At 37.7% G+C, this 27,358-nt stretch overlaps 1 protein-coding gene and 1 non-coding gene across 2 annotated transcripts in view; both read right to left on the bottom strand.

The window, feature by feature from the left end:
- The window catches only part of TNFAIP8 (TNF alpha induced protein 8), a 49,959-nt gene extending 47,555 nt beyond the window's left edge, over window positions 1–2,404 (bottom strand). The window contains exon 1 of the mRNA XM_036750681.1: window positions 2,248–2,404. Coding sequence (XP_036606576.1) covers window positions 2,248–2,278 — 31 coding nt within the window. The 5' untranslated portion in view covers window positions 2,279–2,404. The remainder of the gene's footprint in view (window positions 1–2,247) is intronic.
- An 18,027-nt stretch (window positions 2,405–20,431) lies between these two features.
- LOC118834994 lies at window positions 20,432–20,538 on the bottom strand. The gene has a single exon (XR_005009362.1). It is a non-coding gene; the product is annotated as a U6 spliceosomal RNA (small nuclear RNA).
- Between the last annotated feature and the right edge of the window lie 6,820 nt (window positions 20,539–27,358).

Genomic DNA, 27,358 nt, shown 5'->3' with positions numbered 1-27,358 from the left:
TATTACTAGAAAGCAAACAGAAGAGAGATCCATGGGCATTTTCCTACAAAATGGACTCTGGCTAGACAGTGATGATTTCACACTAAATAGGGAGAGCTAACTGTAAAGGAGGGGAAAGCCCAAGTTATTACATGTATGGATAAGTTTGATAACTGGACTGTTGACATAGTTCTACACAGATTGACTGCTGATAACTGAATATAAATTCGGAGATAATCAGATTTGAAGCCTAGTGAAAACTCTGCCCTCATGAAAGGGCTAAGGTGAATTCTCTGACCCAGAATGCTCCCTCACAGATACATATAATACAGTCACTGCTGCTTAAGCTTTCAGCAAGAGCCAGAATAGTTCTGCCTGGTTGATAAAAGTATTTGATCAGACCCCTGCAAAATACCCCCAACTTCCATCAATTTAAGACCCTGGAACCTCCAAAGACTTTTTGAAATTTCAGACATTTTTGTGAAAAGCACCCAAGCTAATTCTAGAGAATTTGTGGAATCTAAATTATTAAAGGTCTGACCAAAATGAAAAGGACTTTTCAGGGCTAAGGAGGTCCACTTAAAAAGAGTATTAGCAGCTTCCTGTGTGTAACTCAGGGGCCTTTTCAAGCCTCAACTTGCAAACCACTGTCTTCTCTTGGTAGGTGGAAAGTGAAATGTCTGTAGAGGAATGCATAATACTTCTTCCCTTCCTCCCTCACCATTCAAAAAAGAAAAAAGAATTAAGCCCCTAACTGTTTGCAGTACTTGTATTTTAATGCTTTTCTCTCTTGAAGGCAAAGATTGTTTCAGTTTTTTTTGTCTTTTGGATCCCCAGTATCCAGCACAGGGCCTGGCACACAGTAAACACTTAATAAATGCTTGTGGATTGACGGATAGCTTGTAGTGATTTATGGAGTTCTCCCCTACTCAAATAGCTATTTTTCTCCTGCATTCATTCCTATTTACTTTTCAGTTAGTAGGGAAGAAAAAAAATACAATCCATATTCCAATCTCCCTCAAATGATTTTAGTAGCCACACTATACATTTATTCCCCCATCACTAGGTTCAGTAAGAATTTTCAAATCCTTGCTTATAGCCATACATTTTGATTCAAAGCCAGCTCTGTACTCCTGTCCAACAAGGGTTCTTTTTATTGCCTGTTCCCCTCAACTGGCATAATAAGGTAAACTCAGGTCCACAGTAATGACTTTATAAAACACTTAACCTTTAGTGGGGGAAGGGAGTGAGGAATAGAAAGGGAAAAGAAAATCAAGTTTCTTAAAGGCTTTTTCTCTCCCTGGCTAACCTCTACCCAAATGGAGACTGTTAAGTCCCTTCCCAGCCAAAGTCGATTGCCAACACCACTGTGATTTGCTTGAAATTTGCCAGTTTCCCTGGGGAGTGCTTTAAAAGAAAAGTTCCACAAGCTTGAAGAGTATTTAACTTTTTACCCTCTGATTTTTCTTTACCCCCCACTCACAAGTGGCCTTTTGTACACAAAATTTCAGGAAATAAAGCACACAAACACCCCTCCACACACAAATAAACTCCCAAACTAACAGTAGTGTATAATTGTGTTTTTGTTGGCGAGTTTCCAGCCCTGTCACTCAATCAGTTTGGGAGTAAATGAAACCCTCTGCTTTGGAAAAATTGGAAACTGACACACTCCTCTCAGTGTAAAACACATACAAAATCTCCCTCACATTTCTTTCTTCATCATTCCTCCACCTCCCCCCCAAAAATACCCTACTAGGGGAAAGGAAGTTAGAAAATGAATGCTTATGTCTAAAATAAAGATCTTTCACTTCTCTCTCTCTCGTAGTTTCCTCTTTCATTAAGAAACACAACCTTTCCTGTTTCCAAAGTCTCTTCTTCTTAAGTTGCCATCCTTAGAGCTTTCTTCCAGGAGGGATCCAGCTCTTTGCTGTGTTGATGCCATTTCACAAAGTTTCTAGTCCTTGGAGTTAATACTTGAGCGATTTTGTTTCTAGAGAAATCTAAAGAGCAGTCCTTCCTCTAGAGCCTGTGCCAGGTCTCTCCTCCCCTCCTCCTCCTCCTCTCTGTCTCGGTCTCCACTAAATGGCTGCACGTTGAAAAATGAACTCAAAATCTGTATTCTTCTCTACTATTCTGGCTGCAAAAGGTAATTCCAAAAGAGAAAATACGTACAGCTTATTTAAAAAAGCACCCTGTCATCCCACCTTTTCCAATACTTCCCCCGCCACCTCCCACTCCACCCCCAACCAAAAAAAAAATACACCATACCTTCCTTTGATTCATCAGCTTCTGAGTTCATGGTGTCAGTGTAACTTGCTGGAGACTAGATTGTAGCTGACACGCACTCTGAGAAGCTGCAAGTCAATGTCTCAACATAAAAAAAGAAAGAAAGAAACCAAGAAAAGAAAAACCTCCCTGGGGTGGAAGACTGGTAGTCGTGTAGAGATTTTAAGGGGAAAGTTCTGCAAATTTGACGAATCACATCTCAGCTATGTGAACAGGATTCCGCCCCTTCAAAACTGCATGCTAGCTAGCAACTGCTGGGGAAGTAGCACCTTTGCACACAGGCGCTGTGAGACTTACATATCAGTAGTTAAGAGTTCAGTCACTGGATTTTCCCCGAAGCCTTCAGTTCTTAAGCAGGGTGGAGTTTTACTTGTTATAGCATGCTTTGTGGGCATGCAGACAAAACGAGGGGCAAAGTATGAGCCAGGACTGGGGAAAGAGGAGAGAGAGAGAGAGAGAGAGAGAGAGAGAGAGAGAGAGAAGAGGAGAGGACATGAGAAAAAGAGAGAGAGGGAGACAGAGAGACAGAAGAAGCAGCAAAGAATAGAGGAAAGGCAAGAAATAGCAGGGGAAAAAGGTGTAAAACTAACGCTTAATGTTAGGGCATAATTAATCTGAAGAAAAATAAGTTTCATAAGGTATGTGATAAGAAATCGATGAAAGAAAATAACTTTTATGTTTTATTTCTCAATGAAATTAGGTACCTGCCTTAAAGTTATAGTGGTCTCTAAATTTTTGATTGTATACTCCTATAAATAAAAATTGAGCATGCACACATACTATATTTTAATTTATAAACTTTTAATACATAACTCTATTCATAAGTGTGCACATTATACAACTTACAGAAAAAAAGAAACTTAAAAAGGATGAGATTAAAGATGAAATAATACTTGATCCTTCGGTCAACAGGGAGACTCTGGATTTTACTAAATAGAAGAGTGACATTGCTCAGCCCTGCACTTTAGGGAAACTACTGGCTACTGTGAGAAGAATGCTTTGAAGAGGGGAAACACATGGGGCAAGAAGACCAATTAGGAAGCTATGGCCATACTCCAGGTGTGAAGTGATAAGGGCCTGAATTGGAGCTGGGGCTTTGTGAGAAGAAACAAGGGAAGAGATGCCAGAGCTGTTGTGGAGATAAAAATGCTAAGACTTGGCAAGTAATCGAATGTGTGGGGTGCGAAAGAGTAAGGAGTTAAAGATGGGTGGCCCAGGGCAAATGCATGTTCTATGACACAAACTAGGCAGGGAGGGGAAGTATGGGCAAAGGGGGTGAATGTGTTGGGATGAGAGGGGAATTTTCACAGTGGCATTTGCATAGCTGCCTCTGTGGGTCCCAAGGTAGTGTCTAGATGATGACTCTTCTGACAATTCAATGACTGACTTAGAAGGGAAGGGACTGAGAGCAAGAAAAGCATGGAGAATGGTAATAGAAATGGGAATGTAGAAAGTAAATGGGAAAGTATTGAGGAATAAAGATAAGTATAGTTATGTTGGAGACAAATCCTACAGTTAGCCATCAAAGAGAGTGTGGGATACAACCCGTATTTCCACACTCTGATTAGTTTATCATGAAATGTCTTGGCTAAATTTAGGCCATAGCCCCCTACTTTGCCAGTCAATGGAAATAAAATTTAGTACAAAATAGTAATGGATTTATAAACAACATCAAAGCAGTGGGGGGAAAAGTGATCTCCGTCTGAACTTCAATTTCATCTCATCTTCTAAGTCAACTGATAATTTTTTATTTCTTATCATTTCCATTACCTTGTGTGTAAACACCCTCAAGGTTCACCACGTTACCTACTCCATTCAATAAACTCCAATGGCTCCTTATTACCTTCAGGATCAAATATAAAATCCTCTGGCATTCAAAGCCCTTCATAACATGGCTCCCTCCTACCTTTCCAGTCTTCTTTCACCTTATTCCTCCCACATGTTCTGTGATCCAGTGGCACTAGCTTCCTTGTTGTTTATCTTTATCTTCCCACTCTGGGAATTTTCACTGGCTGTCCCCCATGCTTGGAATTTCCTCCCTTCTCTTACCTCTCTGGCTTTCTTCAAGTCCCAGCTAAAAATCCTACCTTCTATTAGAAGCCTTTCCTGATCCCTCTTAATGCTAGTGCCTTGCTTTTGTTGATTATCTCCAATTTATCCTGTAGAAATCTTATTTGGACATAACTTTTTACATATTGTCTCCCCCATTAGACTATGAACTCCTTGAGATCAAGGAGCACTTGACTCATAGTTGGTGCTTAATAAATGCTTATTTATTAACTGACAGACATTAAAGCCATTTTTCCATATCAGCACTATAGGAAAATATGGCATATGTGACCTAGACATAAGGTGAAGTTATATGCAATGTTTTGGGTTTTTTTAAACATTTTAAAAATAGCATCTTTATCAATTATCTTTGTACAAGAGGAAGAAAAAATGTCCATTTCCTTATACATCACATTTTCCATAAACTCACTAAGGCCAAAATGCAAAATTGCATATTGCAAATGCTAACCTTTAAGTCATACTGGTTCTGTGAAATGTTAAGAGATTTTTGGCGAGCCTAGAAAACATGCGATCCTTTGGGTCCACTTTCCTAAATGACTGCATTAATTATTGCAAAATACTAATCAGGGAAGTCATTTTAATTTGTTTTTCATTAAACAGAGATAGACTAAAGAGGCCACATACCCATAGTGAGGTAGTACAATGCACTGAAAAAACCCACTGGATTTGGAGTCAGAGATCCAGATCCAAATTCAGGTTCTGCTGCTTTACTTTGTGTAACTTTGGGAAATCACTTGGCCTCTCTAGATATCTCAGTTTTCTCATTTGGAAAAAAGAAGGTCTCAGACCAAAGGTTGCTTGAGTTCCCTTCTAGCTTTAAACCTAATGGTCCTATGAGTGTAGTTCCTGGGTCTTCCAGCTCTCATGAGTAAACTTTTGACTTATCTTTCTAGAGTCCAGGCCTCCATGAAACTTCCCAGCAAATTCCACCATGCCTCTCCATTTTTCCAAGTTTCTCTCTATCTGTTGTCTTCCCTCATTAGAACGTAAGCTTCTTAAGACTGGGGCCTGACTTGCTTGAATGTATTTGTATCCCCAGCACTAAGCGCCGTGCCTGGCACATAGAAAGCCCTTAAAAGCTTTATCCATTCATGAAATAGAAGAACATTTTGGAGTAAGAAGAGTCCCCAAGCCCAGCACAAAAATTCCCAAGGAACTATGGACAAATCACTTAGAGAGTGATATAGTCATTTACAACCCCCAGAAATACTAAATGAATTGAAGCCTCAATTTCCCATCTGAAAAATGGAAATCATATTTTCTGCCTATTATCTGTCTTGAGGGGATAATATTGGAAAATTATCAGTAGATAGGAAGTCTATCGATAACCATCAGAAAAGTCATTACATAAACCAAATTTGGAAAAATCAGTATAACCTTAACAGATTTTTATTTTTGGCCTGTGTATACCAAGTCAAAAATATGCTCTGAATCCTGCAACATTAAATTTAATCAAATTTGGCAGCAAAGAAAGCTGGCAAAAAAATTTTGAAAGCTAGCAGCATTGGTAATGCTAAATGACTGTTAAGTATTAATTGTGAAAGGAGAGAATAAACACTATTAAAGACAAAAAAGAAGAGCCCCCTTTAGTTTTAAGGTGAACTCTAGAGTGAATGTTTACCTTAATTTGTAATCAATCTATGATAATTCCAGGACATATTTCAGTAATGAGGTCTATTGAGACTGAATAACAAGTAGGATATTAACATTATCATTTTAAGCTCATCTACAATAAGACCAAAAGTTGATATAACTCTAAGGAATACATATGAAACCACTTCCTTCTGTTGAGTAATACTCATTTTCTTTTTACTTCACTGAAATGAAAAAATGATGAGAAGTGGAGGTGATGAAGGACAGCAAGAGGAGGAAGAATAAAGGTGGGTGTGTTAGCCAAGAAAGATGTCTAGAAAGTATCAATTATACCTACTTCTAGCAAAATAACCTTGAAACAGAATTGACCATGCCTCACCTTTAGAAATGTCCCAGATAACAGCTACATCTCTTCTACAGATGTCCTCTACCAATAACTGTCAAGTAGCCTACAAAAGATTCAGTAACCTCAAATTTACCCAGAAAGCCCTACTCCCAGCCTGAAATGAACACATTGATGGCATGACAAGACATGCCTTGGACTTACTACAGGAGGCAGACAGAAATGACCTTTCCTGGCCTTTTCCAATGAATCATTCAGAAAGCCAGCTTCCCTTCCCCCAGACAGTACAGCAAAGAGACAACATCAAACACATTAATCATTTTCATTACGCATAAGCCTTGGGTCCTTCTCACTAGCAGCACTATTCTATAAAGGTATCTAGTTCTGATCGATAATTAAGGGTACTGCACAAAACCTATATGATGACGATACAAAATGCCATGGCTGAAAAACCATTATACTTTGCTGCCTCAGAGTTCACGTCGATTCTCTTCTGCCAAAAACAATCCATCATTACAAAGCACCTCTTAATTACCTCAATAGACACAGTACAGTTCAGAGGCCACAGGAAAGGAGTTAAAACAGATGCAGTCTATGTTGTCTTCTAAGGCATCTTACTTGGATTTGGGTTCAAAGGGAGGCCATCAGACCTCACTCAGTTTGTTCAAAAGAAACAAGTGCTGAATGAGTAGAGGGAAGTGGTACGTCAACCTCACAACTTAATTTAGGGTTCTTTCAGTAGCTCAGTTGAATGTATGCAGTCATCCCCACCTGAGGAAAATATTTAAATGGATTCAAAAGGTCACCTTAGGCAGGATTCCCCTTGATATAACTCTCGGATCTGGTCCTATTCTTTCCACTATTATCGCTCTAATTTAAACCTTCATCATTTCTTGCTTGGACTACTGAAAAAGTACTGATTGGCTTCCCTGTCTGCAGTCTTTAACCCCTCCAATAAATACATTCTACACCATTGACAGTTTTTAATTTACATTCTACACCATTGACAATTTTTAATTTACCTAAGGCAAAACTCTGAATGGCATTTTAAATTCTGAGTTATTTCTCCCCAAACAACTCTTCCATCCTTATAATTCACTGTACTACTTTCCATGTCCTATACTGCTCAATAGCCACTTGTATCAGGGCTTCTCCTACATAATAGGTTGGTTGGACTAGCTCACCTCCTAGGTCATGTGATTCACTGGTGTAGGTGTTTATTCTACAGACATAGAGACCAAGTTTCCTCTCTTGCTAAAAACTATGCCACTGGTCATTCCATGCATGAATGTGCCCTGAGTTTTTCTGTATTCACGTCATTACTCACACTGTAATATTTTTAACCACATCTCTGCCTACTGAAATGAAAGCCATTCTTCAAGAACTCTCTTAAATACGCCATCTTCTCTACAGTCTTCTCACGACCAGTATTTCTCCCTGAACTTCACTAACTTTAACCAATCTCTTTGGCCATTCCTTCAGGGGCCAGAACTTAAGGGAGGAGAAGAAGGGAACTTGGAGAGGAGAGCACTACTCTGCTGTACAGACAGCCTATACTCCCATACTCAGTCCGTCCCAGGTCCTGAAGTGAAGGCCAAGCACCAGTAGTATCAGCAAGACAGATGGGAGTGTAGGTCCACAGAAAGCAGATGGCTAAGGTCTAGCTGTAATGAGAGCTGAGCCAGAACAGTAAGAACGATTCAAGTGTGAATTATATTATGGGTGAACACTGCACTGCTAAGTCCCTGCTTAGGGAGGGGAGAGAGCTGGAGATATTTTCCCCTCCCCTTTTCTTCTTCTCAGAGGAGAGTTAAATGCCCCTATGGGTCAGCAACAGCCATTTTTCTCTATATTTACTTTTTCTTCTAAGTTGTTAAAAGTGATCAAACTGCTAATCAACAGAAATCCTAAACTTTGTGTTGTGTCTTATTTAAGACTCACAGGTACAGAGCTGGGGGTGGAGAGATTTTCTCTTTACAGAGATAAGGGATATTTTGTCTGATTGAGTTAGACTGAGGGCTTAGAGTCATCATTGCTAACCATTGAGGGGAGTGAAATGGGGAGCTAATATTACAGACTTACATGTCTGCAAAGAATTCGAGACCAGGGCACTCCTTGTTAAAGATGAGTCGATAGCCAGAGGAGCTTGTGTGGTAGGGCAATCATGTTGCTGTATTTAAAATAATTCACCTTTTAGTAAAGAGATGATCTGTGAGTGGAGGGGATGAGGGGCACGGATTTGCTAGGAGAGTGTTCCATCGCTGCAAAGGGAATGGTTATGGAGTTCCTGGGCATTCTCAGACAGGACCCCTGGCTCAAGTGATGCCCGGCAGTTGTCCATCTTGCTAGCCAATGCCACCTAGTGGTTATAGTAGTTTATGCTATTGCTGCTTGAGTACTTGTTTTTTCTCCTTTCCTTCACAATAAGCTACATGAAGATTACCTCTAATACATTTTTCTCTCCCTAAACACAGCACCTTGCATATAGTAGGCGTTTAAGAAATATTTGATGACTATACCCAAATAGAATTAAATCCACTTTAAGATTTAAAAGGTATAAGATACTATCAACACAGTTTATAGCCCAAATATCATCCAAGTTGGTCACATTACACTATCCACCTTAACCTCAATAAAATACCAAAGAACTGAACTTTATCTTTGGTTCCATTGGTCTTTCACTATTTCTGGTCACAGCTCACTTCTATACCTCCAAATGACAAAATGGACAGCTTCAGAGGAGACTGGGAAGACCTCTATGAACTGATGCATCATGAAGAGAGAACTAGTAGAATAATTAATTTCTACAAAGACAACACTATAAAGAAAAATAATTTTCAAAGTCTTTACTACTCTGATCAATGCAATGACAAACCACCACTCCAGAGTAGTGAAATGAGCCTACTGCCAGAGAGGTGATGAGCTTAAAATTCTGAGAGAGTCATTCATGTCTGGACATGGCCAATGTGGAAATTTGTTTAGCCAGATCATATATATTTATGATACATTTATTTTATGCATATTTATTTTAATTTTGTTTGGGCTTTCTTAGGGGGCAGTGTGAGGGCCAGATTATAAATGTAAAAATAAACACATTTTAATATAAAAAAAGTTTAAAAAATACTTCTCAAAGAGCTTTCTGCCTTTTGACTCCAAGGACTACAGTTGATCACCAACTATTCAGATACCCTCCACCTGACAGAGTACAAGTGCAATAATTACCAAAGTTGCTGGCTATATTTTTAAACCCAAATTTTGCTACCACATTGACTTAGAGTTCACCACCTACTAAGTTTTCATGTTCATGTAGATAAGATGAACTTAAAAACAAAGTTTATAGCTTATTCAGATGCTGCCACCTAGTCCAACCTCTTCATTTAACAAAAGAGGAAACTGAGTCCCAAAGAAGTTGAATGGCTTGCCCAGCCAGGACCTAACAGCTAGTAAGAGTCTAAGATGGGATTTGAATCCAGATCTTCCTTGTTCCAAGTCCAGTACCTTATTCACTAAATCATGCTGCCTCTCAGTTCATAGTCAAGATTTTTTTAAGTAAACTTTAAATACAAACATGAAATAGATTCGTAAATTAATTATATACCTGTAACTTTCAAGTTACAAATAATTTAAAGTTGCAAATGAGATTATGGCCAAATCTGAAAATATAAAATTAGAGATGAGAAAAAATGGAAGTCTTAAAATTTTTTTTATTTTGTTTTTACTTTACTCAAAATTCAAGGGTTTTTTTTTTTTTGCTTGAAAGTTTCTGTCAAAATCTTTCACATACTGATATTCCTACAGTACCCTGATCTCACCCATGTGGGTACTCTCGCCATAACTGTAGATAGTAACCTATCAACAATATTAAATTCTATGCAATTCTCTTCTGTGTCCTTTCCTAAATAAATCCTCTTTGGAGGAGTTACGAAAATAGCAAATATGTTTTTTAAAATTCCTGGATACTAATGCAACACTCTGGCTATCCATACCTTAGTCATGACTACATTACCGACCCACCTCCTCCTCTGATCATACATTTTAAGCCACTTCTTGAATTTGGCAATATTTTGGCATCCATTGCTCTTTACACAACGTGCAGTTTTGATTCAACTGAGATCATGGTATTCCGTGATTCATTGACACAATGACTAGGAGACTACTAATGTTAAAAAAGATGAGCATTTGTGGCAGAGAGCAAACTGACTAAACCAGATTATCCAGAGAGTGTTTACAATTGAAACTGAAAGAATGTGCAGGAAATAAACATGTCAAAAAGAACAAATTTGCCAATACTTGTCTAGGAATTTAGTTTCATCACTGATGACACTGGAATACCACCTTTGGTCTTAAATTACCTGAGTTTTCAATATGCCAAATAAGGGAGTAGCAATGATATTTTAAGAAGATGAAATTGGGAAGAATTGCTAGACCTGCCTAAATACATACATAAGAAATCTGTGCTGGATGTCACACAATTTCAAAGCACTCAGGGATCTATTTTGTGATAACTAAAGAGAAAATACCAAAAGAATAAAAAATATCATGGATGGTAGAATATTGAGGTCCACATCTATTATAGTTTTGCTATTCATCTTGTAATTTGATTATGCATTCCTTTAAGCAGGTAGATGGAAGTGTATAAACATAAATTTATATAAATTAATAAACAATAATATATGTCTATGGTGTCTTTAAGAATCATAAGTTTCCTTGCTTATCACTTTTTTTTTTTTTTTTTTTTTTTTTTTTTTTCTTTTTGGCAGGGCAATTGGGGTTAAGTGACTTGCCCAAGGTCACACAGCTAGTACTTGTGTCAAGTGTCTGAGGCCGGATTTGAACTCAGGTCCTCCTGACTCCAGGGCCGGTGCTCTACTGACTGCGCCACCTAGCTGCCCCACTTGCTTATCACTTTAACCATGGTTTATTTATTTGTTTACCATTATCTGAATATGGGCGCTGCTACCTCTCTTTTTTATGAATTACCTACAACATAATACATTTTGAGTTAATTCCTCATTTTAGCTGTGTGAATCTTTGTTTCAAGTATGTTTCTTGTAAACAAAATATTGTTGGATTCTCCTTTCTAATCTAGCCTCCTACTCTCCTCCATTTCACGGTTAAGTTCATTCCACTGACATTCATTGTTATTATTAATTGTGTATTTCCCTCTTTTCATCCTGCCCTCCTCTCCTTACAAAAAGAGGTAGAAAGAGAAGGAATTTAGTCAGTCCAAGTCATCTGTGGTTGAACCATGACTATTTTTTTTGTCCTTCCTTTCTTTACCAACCTTGCATTCTTACACTCTTGTCAGTTTTTAAATTCCCTTTTATGATCAATCCTTCAAAGCTGAAAATAATTTTTCCTTCCCCAATTCTACTTTCTCTTAAACCCCTACTTTCCCCTTTCCCTGTTATATCTCTTTTGAGATACTTTGTTCGCTCTCTCTCTTTCTGTGAAACTTTTTGTCTAGTTCACACAAAAATGAGGTCATGAGATGTCTGTTCCCCTTCCTCACTATTTGTATAATCTTCTTCATATGCACCCCATTTATGAGAGATAATTCTCCCCTTCCTCATTTCTTCCCTCCCATAAAACCAACAAAACCACACCTAGGCCTATGTTTGTTTTATTTATTCTTCTGTGATCTTTGAAGATAGGAATTTGAAGGGACAAGTAAGTTCTTTTAGCTCTTTTCCAATTAGACAGATGTCTGCATTTTTCTAGGTTCTCCTTGAATCCTGTGTTTGCATTTCAAAATTTCTATTCATTTAATAAGAAATGTATGAAAGTCCTCTATCCTATTAAAGATCAATTTTCCCCACTGTAGGATTTTACTGGTAAATAAACCTTTAATATTTTCTGTATCTTGGTTGTAAGACTTTATATTTTGTCACCTGGAATAAAATACTCTAAGATTTTTCCTCTTCTTTATAGTAATTTCTTCTTTCTTATGTGATCCTGTCAATGGTTCCTTGATACTTATTTTTTTTTCTAATTGTGTAAAGTACTTTTTTTTTTTGTTCTGGAAGCTCTGGGTTTTGGCTATGGCATTTTAGGTGTTTTTAATTTGGAGTTTCAGTCAACTATGATTTTTGGTCCTAACAGATCTGGGCAGATTTCTTTTATAATGTCCTGAAATACAGTGTCCAGGTTGCTTGCTTTTGTCATGGTCTGTGGAAAGTCCAGTGATTCTTTAAGTTATCTCTCTTAACCTCTTTTCCAAGTCTGTTGTTTTTGATTAGATTCTTCCTTTTTTTCTTTTTTTTCCTCTCTCAATCATTTGACTTTGTTTTTGGTACTTTTGGTTGTCTCATTAAGTCACTGAGTTTTATTTCTTCCATTATACTTTCATGGGAGAAGAGTCCTCTACTTGGGAAAGGTGTTCAACTGTCTAATTCTTCCAATTTTTTCATTCAGGAATCTCACTTCATTTATTGGTTAACTTTTTTATTTGTTTCATTTCTTCCAGATAGGTATTCTGGTATTTCTCATGGTCAAACCCTTCCCTTCCCCCCATGCTCTACTTAAAGTTATGAGTTTATTCTGTTTTTCTTTGTTTACTTCTTGGATTTCTCTTAATATGTAATATTTTTTCATTGTCTTCAGTCTTTTCTTCTCTTTACTCTTATTTTTAGTTGCAGTTCTGCGATGGTGATTTTGTGTTGAGGTCAGTACTGTGGAGAATAGCCAAGATTGTTAAAAGAATCTTGTATGAGTTGGGTAGGCCTTGTTTGTTTTTTCTATTGTAATCTGGAAGCAATTCCTATGGATTTGAATGGGATAGATGGTACCAGGCTCCATCTTCTGCCTCAATTCCTGCCTTTTCACTCACTCTCCTGAGCGTTCCACTGTGCGTTTGTGCTTCATTTGATCTGTCGTCTCTTTTCTGATCCTCAATGGAAGTTCGTTCTATCTTTTGCTATCAGCCTGATAGTGCCCAATGAGATATTGAAAATCATGCTGGTCTCGGGTCTCCTAAATATTCTCCTCCACCCCCACTGGCTCTGGAGCCCATGTATTATTTGCTGTTTCCTATTTGTGATTTCTAGTGCTCCAAAAGAATGGATGGCCAGGTCCTGTCTGCTCAATGACCTACTGGGGCTCTCCACCATTACATTGTGAGCTCCTTGAGAGCAGGAATTATTTTTTCATCTTTCTTTGTATCTCTCAGTACCTATGTTGGCACATGGTAAGTGTTTAATAAATACTAGTTAATTGCCTGACTGGATATGTCCTCCTGTCTGATTTAATAGGTCAAGGCCAAGAACTAGTATCGGGTCCTCAACTACTGGAGTTCAAGCTGACTTGTGACAGCACCATCATTAAGCATTTCTATTCCATCCCCTGGAGATCAGTGCTATTTTCAGGACCTCTGGATGAGTGGGGTGAGGGGTTGTGGGGGCTTCCTTGGCAGAGTTCTTCTCCCTACCTCTTTCAGTTTCTTCATTTACCTAAGGTATATGCCAGTTTCCTTTGTGATAACCTTTGTTGGCCTTTGATGACTTTTGGCCATCTTTTTATAAAGTTCTGGAATATAGGAAGAATTTACTTCCGTTTCACTTGGATTTTCTTTATCATTGATCTTTCTAGGACTTTTTCCAGATAATTACTGGGGTTTATATGGACGACCTGAAGCCTTTCCTTTGTTGTTGTTGGGTTTTGGAGGTGGGGGGTGGGTTTGCCTTTTTTTTTTTTAAGTACAGTCGCCACTCACAGGCCCAATCCCTCTACTAATCAGCTCAACAAACACAATCAGTTTAGCCCACTGCATCTCAGAATTCCTGAGCTCAAACGATCTACTAGCCTTTCCCTCTCTGGGAAATTACAAGAATGGGATTACAAGCATAAACCACCATGATTAGCATCTATTGCCTTTTATTTTGTCATCTTGGCCAGAAGTCTCCTCTACTTTCCACCACATTTGTAATACAATTGCTTTTTTTTTTCCGTCTACTCAAACCCACCACTGACCTTTCCATTTCCCTCTGGGTTATATCCATTTTCAGAGAATGTTAAGACTCCACAGGCATAGAACAATACCAGAAGAATACTGGCATTAAAAAGATGGCCTTTGTTTCAGGGCAAAGTTTGGGCTGAATATTCAAGGGACTCTGAAGTTGACCAAAGGCAATCCAATCCCCTGTCCTCCTTATATTCATTTCTGCTACAAACTCACTGGTTCAATACAGACCTATGATAGATGCGCCCTATAAATTATCTTTCCAAATACATAATAGTCTGAAAAAACAGGCATTCTTTATTCAGCTTTGACATAGTGGCTCTTTTAAGTAGGCATAGGTCTCATCCAGGTGAAACTATAATGCAGAATTCAGTGCAATCTACACATCATCCATAAGTAGGAACATCTGAAAGATCTCTAGGAATCCCTCTGACCATATGCTGTACTCCCACCATGCCAAATCCAAGTGCCTTTGGCATGTTAATGTCTCCATTTTATGATTTATGATATTAATGAGGTCATCTCACAAGGTTGCCTCTACTGTTATATCTTTCGAGAAAATGTTGATAGTTCTGACACATAGATGGGAGACTCCTTGGTAGAGGGGTGGCTTTAAAGGAGATATGTTGCTTTATTGAAGCAATTTTTAAAAAATACTCAACAAACAATACATAGAGCATGGTGGATAGAGAGCTGAACTTGGAAGCATGAGACCTGAATTAAAATCCCAGCCCTATCTCTCATCTCTTACTGCCTGTGTGAATCTGGGCAAGCTACTTCACCTCTTGACCTTATTTCTCTCATCTTTAAAATGAAAGTGTTAGCCTGGAAGGCCACTAAGGACCTTCTCAGCTTTAGATTTATGACCCTAGATAATAGCATCCTGTGTTTTTTTTAGTCTTGCAAATGGTAACAGTACAATTCACTGTGGAATATTATATGCTGGAAGGGACCTCAGAGGACAACCTTCTTATTTTACAGATGACAAAACTGAGGCACAAATAAGTTGGGTTTTGCTCAATGTCACACAGGTAGTAAATTACAACTGCAATTCCATCCCTGATCCTCTCACACCCAATCTGGTAATCTTTTCACTATGCCAAGCTATGTATGGATGATTCCTATAATTTTTTAAAAGATGGGAAATTAGGTATATAGGTCAGTAGTTACTGATGTTATCTTGTTAATCTTTTTTTGGTTAGTAATGAAGTTGGAGGTTTTTTTTTTAATACCTTTGGTATCTTCCCCTCTTTCAGATACCTTGAGAATCTATCATTCTACACTCTCACAATTGTTTAGCTGCCAACATGTACCTCCTCTTTCTATACTTGATCTAATTTTCAGTTGTTTTTCTCATCTTTGGAGTGCCATTCCCATTGGGATAATGATATTAGAGATGTTCATCTCCTTTTAAATTTAAAACAACTTGGAAATTGGAATCCTAAATGACCAAGAATAGAATTGTTGCTGGGTGGCCATTCCTCTGGGAGTATCAATACTTTCTACTGAGGCCATCCTCATTCTTTATGTCTCCACATGCACCACAGGTGAAAGCATAATTCTGTGAACTTTGGAATCTATCAGAGGCACTGGCCATTGAATAAGAATAAGTTTCTGTTAAGGGTTGCTGTTTACTATATTCTAATAAATGAATATTATAGGAATGGGACACATTTTAAGAAAAAATTTCAAAAATCAGGCCCAAGTAAGTAATGCCAACAAAAGCATGAAAAGACAAAGGGAAAGGAGAGAAGGAAGAAAAGAAAAGAAAAAGAAATAGTACCAAGTTTGTACGGTGTCAGATTTATCCCATATTCAAAGTTGTGCTAAAGCCAGCTCAAACCTGCTCATATGAGCCTATTCTTAAATTTTCAGTATCAAATGCTACAAATCAAGGATTGATTCATTATTTGTTTTGTTGTCTAGACTTAAGAAAGTGATAGAGAAAATGTTAATAAAGCAGATTAAGCTTATCACTGTTGTGAACATGACTAATATGGGAATATGTTTTACATGATTGCACATGTATAACCTATATCTTGGGGGGGAGGGGAAAGTGAGGGAGAAAATTTGGAACTCCAAATTTTATTAAAAAAAGTGAATGTTAAAAATTATCTTTGCATGTAATTGGAAAAATGAAATACTATTTAAAAGAAAAAAAATGAATATGTTGTGAGTATTTTTTTTTCAGAGAGCCAATGGTTAAACATTTATCAGCATACTCCTGAGTATTGGTGACTGCTTACCAGGTGGCAGCACAAGGGAACAAGCAGCGTTTGAATGTGTTTGAGGGAAGTAATTGTAGAACTAATCTTACTCTGTCTCACTTTGGTCTTTCCTACTGCGAAGACAATTTTCTAGAAATAAACATACATTGTTTAGGACCATTTTCATCAACTCAATGAAGCCATTGCTCATGCTTACTGGCAAACTACACATACTTGAAATGCACAGAATTTAACATGAGACACAGTTATGCAACAGTTCACTGTTTTGGTCTCACATCTGTTACCTATTACTGTGAAGATTCCAAGCAAGGGCACTGTGATCCAATACCCAACAATCTTTTTTCTGATTAAACAGAAAATTAAGGGACATAAGATAAAGCTTATTCAGTTTGAGAGACAAGGTATCTGTCATAGAAAGTGAGTAATAAGCATCTTGCTAGGTTTTCAGAAAAAACAAAAAACTTACAATCTGCAAATAAAACAAATGTCAAACATGGAACCAAGACAAGCATATGCTGGCCTGAGTGGTGTGTGTGTGTGTGTGTGTGTGTGTAATGAAGTACAGAAAGTTATGAACTAGAATTTGAGTTGGGTTGAATCTCTAAATAAGTGAAGAGTACAGTCCAAGTGGTCATTTGTTCAAGAAAAGAGGCTATGAAGGGGAAGCTCTGTCTGGCAGACATGCTGAGCAGGGGAAAACTTGCCAGGTAAATGAAAACGTAGCCAGAGCTCAAGAGGTAAACTCAGTGGGTGGTGAAAATGTGAACCAAGGAAGAACTGAGCCAAATGTGAACCTGAAGCAAGGAAAAGGAAGCTATCTTTTGTGAAAAGCCCAGATTAGAAGCTTTTCCACTAAAATAAACCATATAATAAATACTAAGTTGCCAATATATCAACACTCTCTGCCACTTCACAAATGCTTCATTAAAGTGTGGGCAATGCTTAATAGAGTTGTAAGCAGAAGAAAAATAGATATATTTCTTTATTGTTTAATATTGTAGAATAGATGCTTCTTCTAGCTATCTGAAAACTGATATCATAGTTCATACTTTTGTGAATAATCATAACTTTCCTAAGCTCAGCTTTCACTTAGCTTCCTCAATGTGGATTCTATTTCAACAGACCCATTTCAAGTACTGTTTATAGTGCTCATCAGCTCAAGTTTTCATGTGCCACTGTTATTTATGGCCAGTCCAAGAGTTACAGCGGAAAAAAATGTACCTATAAAATCTTTGGCTCTATCTTGTTTTGCATATTTCAGGCAGGACATGTCCATTTGTGTATTACCTCAGATTCAACATGTTGAGAACTGACCACATTAATCTGGACGCTAACTTGGTGTCATTCCCATCCTCATCAAAAACTGAATTTCCTTCCTAGTGATCTTATTTCTAGCCCTACTAACACTATTGTTTCAGTGTCCCAGGCTAGAGTGACTAGAAATCTTAGGAAACACATTGACCCCTCCCCTCCTTTCATTCCTCAGATCCAATCTTCTACCAATTCCTATTATTTCTTCCTTTGAATAGGTATTCATATTTGCCTTGCCTTTCCATTTCACTACTCCTGGCTTCCATCATTACATAACTATATTATTGTGGCAAATCCTAAGCTAGGTTCCTGACTTCATACTCATCTCACTTTTAATCCATTTTTATATACCACTGCCAAGAGAAAATTTGTAAAATACTACTTGCATCATGTCATTGCTCTGTTCACGAAGCTTCAATGGCCCCCACTGCATCAAATCCAACTGCTTTGGCCCAGATTTTGGAGAACTCCATAATTTGACTCCACTCATTCTATCCAACCTCATTTCCTACTATACCTCAACATGGATCCTGTTTCAATTAAGACTGACCCCTACGTATATCATGCTCCTACTGTCTTACTGACTACCCGGTCTTCCCTCCACTTTTATAAAGCCTAATCATTCTTCAGAGCTCACTTTCTCTCCTACAGAGTTCTTTCTCTCCTACAAAATTTCTGATATTTCATGCCCCCCTGATCTGTCCCTCCTTTGAGGGGATTTGACTACTTAATGGTAAACTTCACACAGTCTAGAAGTAAATTTTATCTTATTATTTCATCTGTATTTACTTGATATCCTCAGCCATATTGGCAACTCCTTAAAGGTATGGCTGGATCTTATATTTTTGCTGTCTTCCCCCAAACCCTACTGTGTGGATAGGTAGGTACCTAAGTACCTGCTGACTGAAATGTGGTTCAATGAAATCAGATTATGACAATATGTGGAAGTGAGTTCATGTTCACTCTGTCTCAGATGGTACATTCCAAGACTCTGGCCACATGGGTACTTAAATTGATGGGAAAATGTTCTTTTGCCAGCTTCAAAGGGAAAAAAAAAGCCCACCTTCCCATAGCAGTTCAGCTACAGGGTGCTGTATCTAGTCATCCTCAAAAATACATAAATTTATCAAATGTACCAAAAGGAAACAAAAAAAGTCTGAAAAAGAGCCAAGTAGAGAATATCACCAGCTGCAAACCTTCTGTTTTACAAGATCAGTACAAAGCACTTCCTTTAACACTGTCCAAAACAGAGAGAATAGAATATATTTAACATCTCCCCAAACAATCGAAACTCTGTAAATTCTGTATTCTGCCAGTATTTGTTCATGTTTAGAGAAGCTAATCCTCCCCAAATAGGTATTGTACCTACTAGTAGTATCCTAAGAACATATGATACACGTTGAATAAATAACTGTTTCACATGGTGGAAAACTACAACCAGTAAAATACCAACAGCTGCTTTCTTCTTCAAACTAGCAACAACGTTATTCTTTGTGTATTAGGAAACCCTTAGCTTTGTTTGTTTTTACATCAGTGCTACACCATCCGAACTTAAGCAAATCTAGGTGGAAACACAACAGAAAGAAGAGAAAACCTCTGAGACACCAACTTATTTCAGAAAACTGGATCTATTTCCTATGCAACAGCTCTCTAGATGAGCAAACTTCTTTCTGGTGATTGCTCATATATCCTCTAGGACTCTTGGAAAATACATTGTGTAATGTTATGTTTGATACTGTAGCATTTTCATAAAGTGCTTCTAAGTTGTTTGTTCAGTCATTTTTCAGTTATGTCTGACTCTCTGTGATCCTGTTTGAGATTTTCTTGGCAAAGATACTGAAGTGGTTTGCCTTTTCTTTCTCTGGCTCATTTTACAGATGAGGAAACTGGGGCAAATAGGGTTAAGTGACTTGCCCATGGTCACACAGCTAGTAAGTATCTGAGGCTTGATTTGAACTCAGGAAGTGAGTCTTCCTGACTCCAGCCCCAGCACTTTATCCTCTGCACCACCTAGCTGCCTGCAAGTGCTTACATACAGTGTTTAAATGTTTTACCTGCATGTCTTTAAAGAAATAAAAAGCTTAGATTGATTGGAGTGATTTTCAGTACTTATTGCTGTGCCACTATAATAAAGATAACCATACTACCTAAATTAATTTACAATTTAAGTGATCAAATGACCGTGAGAATACAGTCAGTTCTTCTATAACACTTATTTGGAAATTTGTTCCAAAGCAAATGATGTATTAGGGAATGATTTGAGCAAAAACAAATTTTGTGTTTGCTTGTGCACGATTTAGGCCTCCAGAAAGTGAGAAAACACAGAAAACTGTATGGCTTCACAATAGCCCGCAAGCTGAAACCCTTTCAATGCCCACTTCTAAATGCGAATTTCAGATCTTTTTAGTAAAGTGACATATTTATTGTGTATCTTCTGGTATAGTAGGAACAGTGGGTCTAGGAAGGCTGATCTATCCCAGCCTTCTCCCCCACCTTCAATCATGGCTTCCAGACCCAGGAGTTGCAGAATAGGAAGATCCATAGCAACCAGCCTTTGCCAGCCCTAGACCTGGGCCTGTTGGAAATAGGTACAGGCCAAGCAGCAGCCTGAAGTCACAGATATTGCCACTATTTATTATAGTATCTATGCATTTCTTTTTTTTTTTTAATATGGAACGCTTCACGAATTTGCGTGTCACCCTTGCGCAGGGGCCATGCTAATCTTCTCTGTATCATTCCAATTTTAGTATATGTGCTGCCGAAGCAAGCACATCTATGCATTTCTTAAGCATTTAAACATGTAAAACCGTGCTGCTACTTTTATTAGGTTCTTATCTTTTTCTGATGTGTCACTAATGAAATTTTGGAGTATTGTGCCCTAATCTCATTTTCCCCACAAGCCCTGTGGTTTTTTTTTTAATTGTAGTTTTACATAGGGCAGTGATTTTTAGGAACACATTTCATGTTGTAGTAGAAGCGGCTATACTTTACAAAGATAGACACAATAATAACAAAATTCATTTGTAGGAATAAAAGATCTAGAATATCAGGAGAAATTATAGAAAAAGAAATGAAGGGACAATAACATTTGTAGGCTAAAAATTATATTATAAAGCAGCAGTCACTAAAACTATTGTTACTGTTTAAAAAATAGAAAAGTACATCAGTTGGAACAGACTAGAAAAAGACGAGTTAAAAACAGCTGATTCATTAATCCAATATTTGGTAACTTGAAAACAAATTACCTGGGGGGAAAACTCTCTATTTGAAAAGAATAGTTGGGAAAACTAGAAAGCATTCTAACAGAAATTTAGTTGAGAGGAACATCTGATACCATACAATAGTAAACTCAAAATGAACACAAGACCAGAATATTAAAGGTTGTTCCATAAAAACATTTGATGTGAGCCAGATCAGGTACTCTTTGTGGCAATGGCTAGGGCACAAATTCATAATGAACAATTTGGTTACATGAAGTTGAAAAGCTTTTGTAAAATGAACATTAATGCGACTAGGATAAAGGAAGTAATCAGTTTGGGGGTATTGAATATCTCTGATATGGGTCTGCTATCCAAAATATATAGGCAACTAACAGTCATATGTAGGACCAAAAGCCAATCCCCCCAAAGTAGTCAAGGATATGAACAATTCTCAAAAGCAGAATTCTTATGAAAGATTGCCCCAAATGATTAATAATAAAAAGCTAATCAAAGCAACTTTGTAGATTTACCTCCCACCTAGAAAGTTAGCAAAGATGAAAAAATATGGGCTTATGTCAATGTTGAAGGAGTTGAAGAAAGACACTGTTGATGGGACTAAGAGAGTGTTAAGATAATGACTAAAAAAAATATCCATACCCTTGGAAACAGATACCCCAAAGAGGTCAAAGATCAAAAGAAGGGTCCTACATACACCGAAATATTTATAGCACCATTATTTTGGGTAGAAGAACTGGAGACAAAATATATTGCCACCAATTAAGTACTGGCTAAGTCAGTTGTGTGATATGAATGTTAAGGAATATCATGACACAGTATGAAAGAATATGATGACTACAGAGAAGCCCGGGAAACCACCTGATCTAAAATAAAGCAAAGTCAGAAAAATAAAAATAAAAGTGACTAAAGTGATGTAAATGAGGGCAGGGCAGAAACAACAACACAGCAGTCAAAACTGAATGTTATGAAATCAAAGTAACCAAGCTTGACTCAAAAGAAGTAATAGGATCGGATACCTCTTCCCACTTTCTTTACTGAAGTGTGGAAAACTTGGCTAGTTTTGCTGAACTGTTTTTTAAACTGCTTTTTCCTCCTCTTTTTTTATTCTTCTTTTTTTTTATGGATGGAAGAAGGCTAATCAGGAAAGATAGGTGAAGAATACATAGAAAGGTGGGACAATGTAAATGAAATGCCAAGTGAAGTAAACATAACTAGAAACACATACACTATATATATATAATGATTACTACAATAATAAAGGAAAGAACAAGAAAATTAAAAACTAAATACTGCAAACTGAGCTTGGTCACAAAGAAGATATGTGAAAAGATACCTTCCTCCCTTTCTCTGCAGAGTGGGCAACTATGGGTATGGAACACTACATGTCAGACTTTTTCAATATGTTGAAAAGTTTTGCTGAACTATTTGTTTCTCTTTTTTTATTCTTTGTTATAATATTGGTTTTCTGGGATAGAGAGAGGGCAGGGATATGAGAAATGCAGGTGGAGTAAAGACAATAGATAACAATGACATTTTATTTTTGAAAAAATCTATGCAATGTTAAAAGGCCCGTGACTCAATTGTTCATCTATCCATTCTATAGATCAAATAGTTTGTGGTACTATGATCATAATCAGTAGATAGAAAGAGAACCTAATTCAGATAAGGTGCCAGACAAATTCCACCAACAGGGTCCTGTTGCACCTTATGTTGTTATGGGATCAGCAGAGTTTCCATTAGATATGGCTCTTGCTCTCAAGAAACTTACTACCTGAAAGTCACTTACTTATACAATTATAAATCCGTTATTTAGGACTTAGACTCTTAGTACTAGTACAGAGTAGTACAATGCATTTGGCATTAGAAATAATAAAGACTCACTCATAGAAGATTTCTTAAAAGTCACTAAAATTGCAATTAGCTGGAACCAGTGGAAGGGAACAGCTAAATAATCAAATTTCTTTCTTTTTTTTTTTTTGGTAAAAATCCATACTCTCAGACTGGGGGAAGGGACCATGAGTGTGGCATATTCCATATACTCTCAGCTATGGACCATATATGAGCTGGTCTTGCTGAACTGTTTTTCCTCCTTTTTCTTATTTAAATCTTTGCCCTGAGGGAAGACTCATTGGGAAGGGAAGTTAACTAATGTAAACACAGAAGTTATCAAAAAAGCAAAGCAAGCCATACTTTCTTTGGCAGAGTTAGATCTAAAAGTGGATTATTACCTCTATTCATTTGCATGCATAATTAAAATTGCTATATAAGCAAAGAAATCTTAGACACAGATGAAAGAGTCTGGAGAAAGAAGGAGAAAGATAATGATATTAAACAGACCCAAATCCTGCACAGTGCAGTTATATTAAAGGACCTTTAGGTGGAGAAGAAAGACAAATTCCCTTCCCTTCAGAATGCACAGATTTTCCATAGTCTCTCATTTAGTCATCACCATTCTCAAATAGGTGGGTTATTTCTTGCCTCTTCCCAGCTTTAGTCTCCTAGAAGTCAAGATTATTTTATTTTAAGAAGCCTAAATTCTATCTATTCACTGGTGGTAACTTAGCTTCAAGAGTACACTGTACATCCAGGCACACTCGCAACTTTTATTGTACAAGCATGATTTTCAAGATAATTCCAAATGGGCAGGTAGGGATTTGAACTATATGATAAAGGTAAGCATGTTTATATTAGACAATCAGTTAAGACAATTAGCATATTCACGAAATATTCTTTTGTTTGTAATTTAATTACCAAAGCAAGCAGCTGTTAGTTTAGGTAAACCAAACTATTGAGAGAAGTATTACTATAGCACACCTGGGCTGAAGATTATTAGGCAGCAAAATGGTGCAACTGCCAGACCACTAGGCCTGGAGTGTGGAAGGCCTGAGTTTAAACATAGCCAATGATACTTACTAGCTGTTTCACTCTGGGCAAGTCACTTAATCCCTGTCTGCTTCAGTTTTCTGCAAAATGGGAATAAAGCACCTATCTCTCAAAGTTGTTGTAAAATAAAATTAAATAACATTTGGAAAGAGCTTTGCCAATCTTAAAGTGCCATGTAAATGCTAGCTTTAAAAAAATCCTCAGTTTAAAAAACCCACAACTACCTCGGAAAACGCAAATACAACCATCAAATCACATTAATGTAGAACCTCTTATTTAAATATATCAATCAACAAGCATTTATTAAGTGCCTACTATGTGCTAAAGGCTAGATATCCAAGTATAAAGTGAAAGTAGTACCTGACCTCAAAGAACTTATGTTCTAAATAGAGAGAAAACCTTTCCATAAACAAGATACATACAAGTGTAGGTGGAAGAGTACCTTTGAGGGTAAAGAAATATATAGTATCCAAAGAGATCTGCAAAAATCTTCCCAGGTGTAGTTTGAACTGAGTTTTGAAGGAAGCCAAGGATTTGATGAGCTGAAGGTGAGGAAGGAGAGCAGCTGGAGAAAAGGCACATTGTTTGGGGATGAAGCTTCCTGTTTGAGGAGCAGCAAACAGGCCATAGTAGCTGGTGAGAGTGAGACCCAGAGAGCATGACCATTGATAGCTGACACAAATATAATCACTATCCTATTTTTTCCTCTCCTGAAAGAATGTGGCAAAGAAGTTAGTAGGCACTATATGCTAATCTTCATGTACTGAACAGAGATACTATTAATGGTTATAATGGTTGTTAAGTAAAATTTTTTCTACACTGACCCCCAACTTTATTGGACTTTATTGGACCTGCCAATAAAACTCTGCCTAGAGTTTATTAATTGATGATGTGGTTTTTCTTATACAAGAAAATGATTCCTTATTATGAATAATAATTATGAAAATGAATTCTTAACTTACACAAGTTAATGAATTTGATTAAACACATCAGCTTTGACTTCAAACCAACTATGTAAAATAAAACTGTACACTCCACTGTGTGATGCTTAATCACATATTGCTCACCTCTAAGCTGTCATGCTATTTTCTGGCCCAAGTATCAGAGCAGAAGCCAACAGTGTAGCTGAGAAAGCTTCCCTTGCCCTACAGAATTTGTAAAAGTGAGTGTCATTTGTACAACAGGTCTCCATATTATTTCCATTTTCCTTTCTTTGTCCCTACCAAAGATAAAACTTTAGGGCAAAGGCTTATCTTCTAGAGCGACTGCAGCTGGCCACTTCGCTGTTCCACACCCACACTCCAAGGCAAACACAGGAACATGTAATTTATTCTGGAGAAATGGGATATTCTGGATAAGTTGATTTTCCAGATAAAGCATATCCTTTCTAGTAATATGTAGTAGAAAATTCTGACCTTTCTGATGGAATTTTTTGTAAAATGTTTCTTACCAAAAAGAGAATAAGAATGTAATTTTCCCTTTTTTCTTTCAAACTCAGGTTCCCAAGTAGGAATATTAACACCCTTCTCTTCAATAATATATGTAAGTCCCCAAAGTTCCCACATTCACCATTATCCAGTAAAGGTCTGCGCTTCACTTCTTAACCTCTTTATCTACTCATAGCTGATAATTCATCAAGGGAAAACAGGATTTAAAGCTGGAGGTTCAATTCAACTCCCTCATTTTTACAAATAAGGAAACTAAAGCCGAAAGTAAAAGCAGAGGCAAAATGTAAATACATTTTAGTATAAATTATTAGATTTTTTTTTGCTGGGAAGGAATAACCAAGATACTAGGTTCCTAGAAGATGGAGAAAGGAAAGAAATGGGCAAAGGTCAGATAAAGAGCACATTAAGTGGTGGTGGGAAGGCAGAGATAACAAATTTTAACTATTTCAAGGTTTTGCCCAAGGGCTAGCCCTGGGTTTAGCCTCATCTTCACTAGCATTGAAAAGAGTCTGGGGAAACAAAGGAGGAGTAGTAACCATTGTGCCAATTTGCAACTTCCAATGTAGTAGCTTTCAATGCTTGTAGCACCCACAAAACTCAAACTAGTCTTACATGAGAAGACGCTTCCATTTCTGCTCTGACCAAAATCAATGTGATGGTCAAATAAAGTCACAAGTCAAGAACTGTCTGCACTACTCAGGTGGAATTTCTCTCTAATTTCAGGGACGGTGAAGTCCTACTATTACGCATTTCATCTGGCTATAATGAGGGTCTTATGCCTAACTGCTAAATAAGGAGGTACTTTCCTTCTTTAAAATGAAAAAAATTTATTCATATTTATACAGTAATTAAGGTTTAAAAACGCTTTCAAGACACAACAATCCTAGGGGGCAAATGGGACATGTAGAAATATTCCTATTTTATACATGAGGAATTTGGGGGGGGGGGGAGGTTGTATGTAAATGACTTGCCCAGAACTGCATAGTTAATCAGTGTCACGTTGTCATTCAGCCTCAGTCAGACTCTTTGTGAACCTCATCTGGGTTTTTCTTAGCAAAGATACTGGGGTGGTTTGCCGTTTCCTTCACCAGCTCATTTTATAAGTGAGGAAACCGGGGCAAACAGGGTTAAATGGCTTGCCCATGGTCACACAGCTAGTAAGTGTCTGAGGCTGTATCTGAACTCAGGAAGAGGAGTCTCCCTGACTCCAAGCCCAGCACTCCAGTCACTGAGCTGCCCACAATCAGTGTCAGGGCCAATACTCAAACACAAATCTTCTAATTCTAGAACACCATTCTAAACACCTACATTACATTCTTTATCCCATCACTCTACAGCCCACATTTACATCACAGTAGCATGAGTTGGTGGGGTTTTGCAGGGATTTTCACCAAGTTTTCCTCTGAAGCTGTCGGATCTCTAGCACCCTGATAAGAAGGTTTTACAAATAGATGAGGGAGTAAATGTCAGTGATGATCTGGCCTGGCCCTTAAACTGTACCTGACTCAGCATTGGCAGGGAGTTTTCTTTTAGAGATCTAGAGATAATATTTGTATCTGCTTTGTCCTGCCACAAACGGTTAGTTATGACTAACAAAGATTTTACTTGTAAACATGTAGAGGAAGCTCTGCAAAAAGATCTTCCTTCTAGTACTATGTCTTCTTCACCACAGATTGCTGTTTAATCATTCAATTGTGTCTGACTCTGTGACCCCATAGACCCTCATATGAATACTGTGCATGGGCTTTCTTGTCAAAGATACTGGAGAGCTTTGCCACTTCCTTCTCCAGTAGATTAAGGCAAGCAGAGGTTAGGTGACTTGCTCAGGGTCACACAGCTAGTATATGTCTGAGGCCAAGTTTGAACTCAGGTCTTCTTGAATGCAGGCCCAGCATTCTATCCACTGAGCCAGCCGGCTGCCTCCAAGGCAAATTGAGGTTAAGTGACTTACCCAGGGTTACATAGCTGGTAAGTGTCTGAGGCAGGTTTTGAAACCAGGTCTTTCCAACTTCCAGTTGTCCAGCACCCATTCTACCACTAGT

This window comes from Trichosurus vulpecula, chromosome 1 (genome assembly GCF_011100635.1).
Source record: "Trichosurus vulpecula isolate mTriVul1 chromosome 1, mTriVul1.pri, whole genome shotgun sequence".
NCBI classification, from domain to species: Eukaryota; Metazoa; Chordata; class Mammalia; order Diprotodontia; family Phalangeridae; genus Trichosurus; species Trichosurus vulpecula.
Note: the sequence above shows the minus strand (reverse complement) of the source record. Positions and strands in the feature narration are given on the sequence as shown.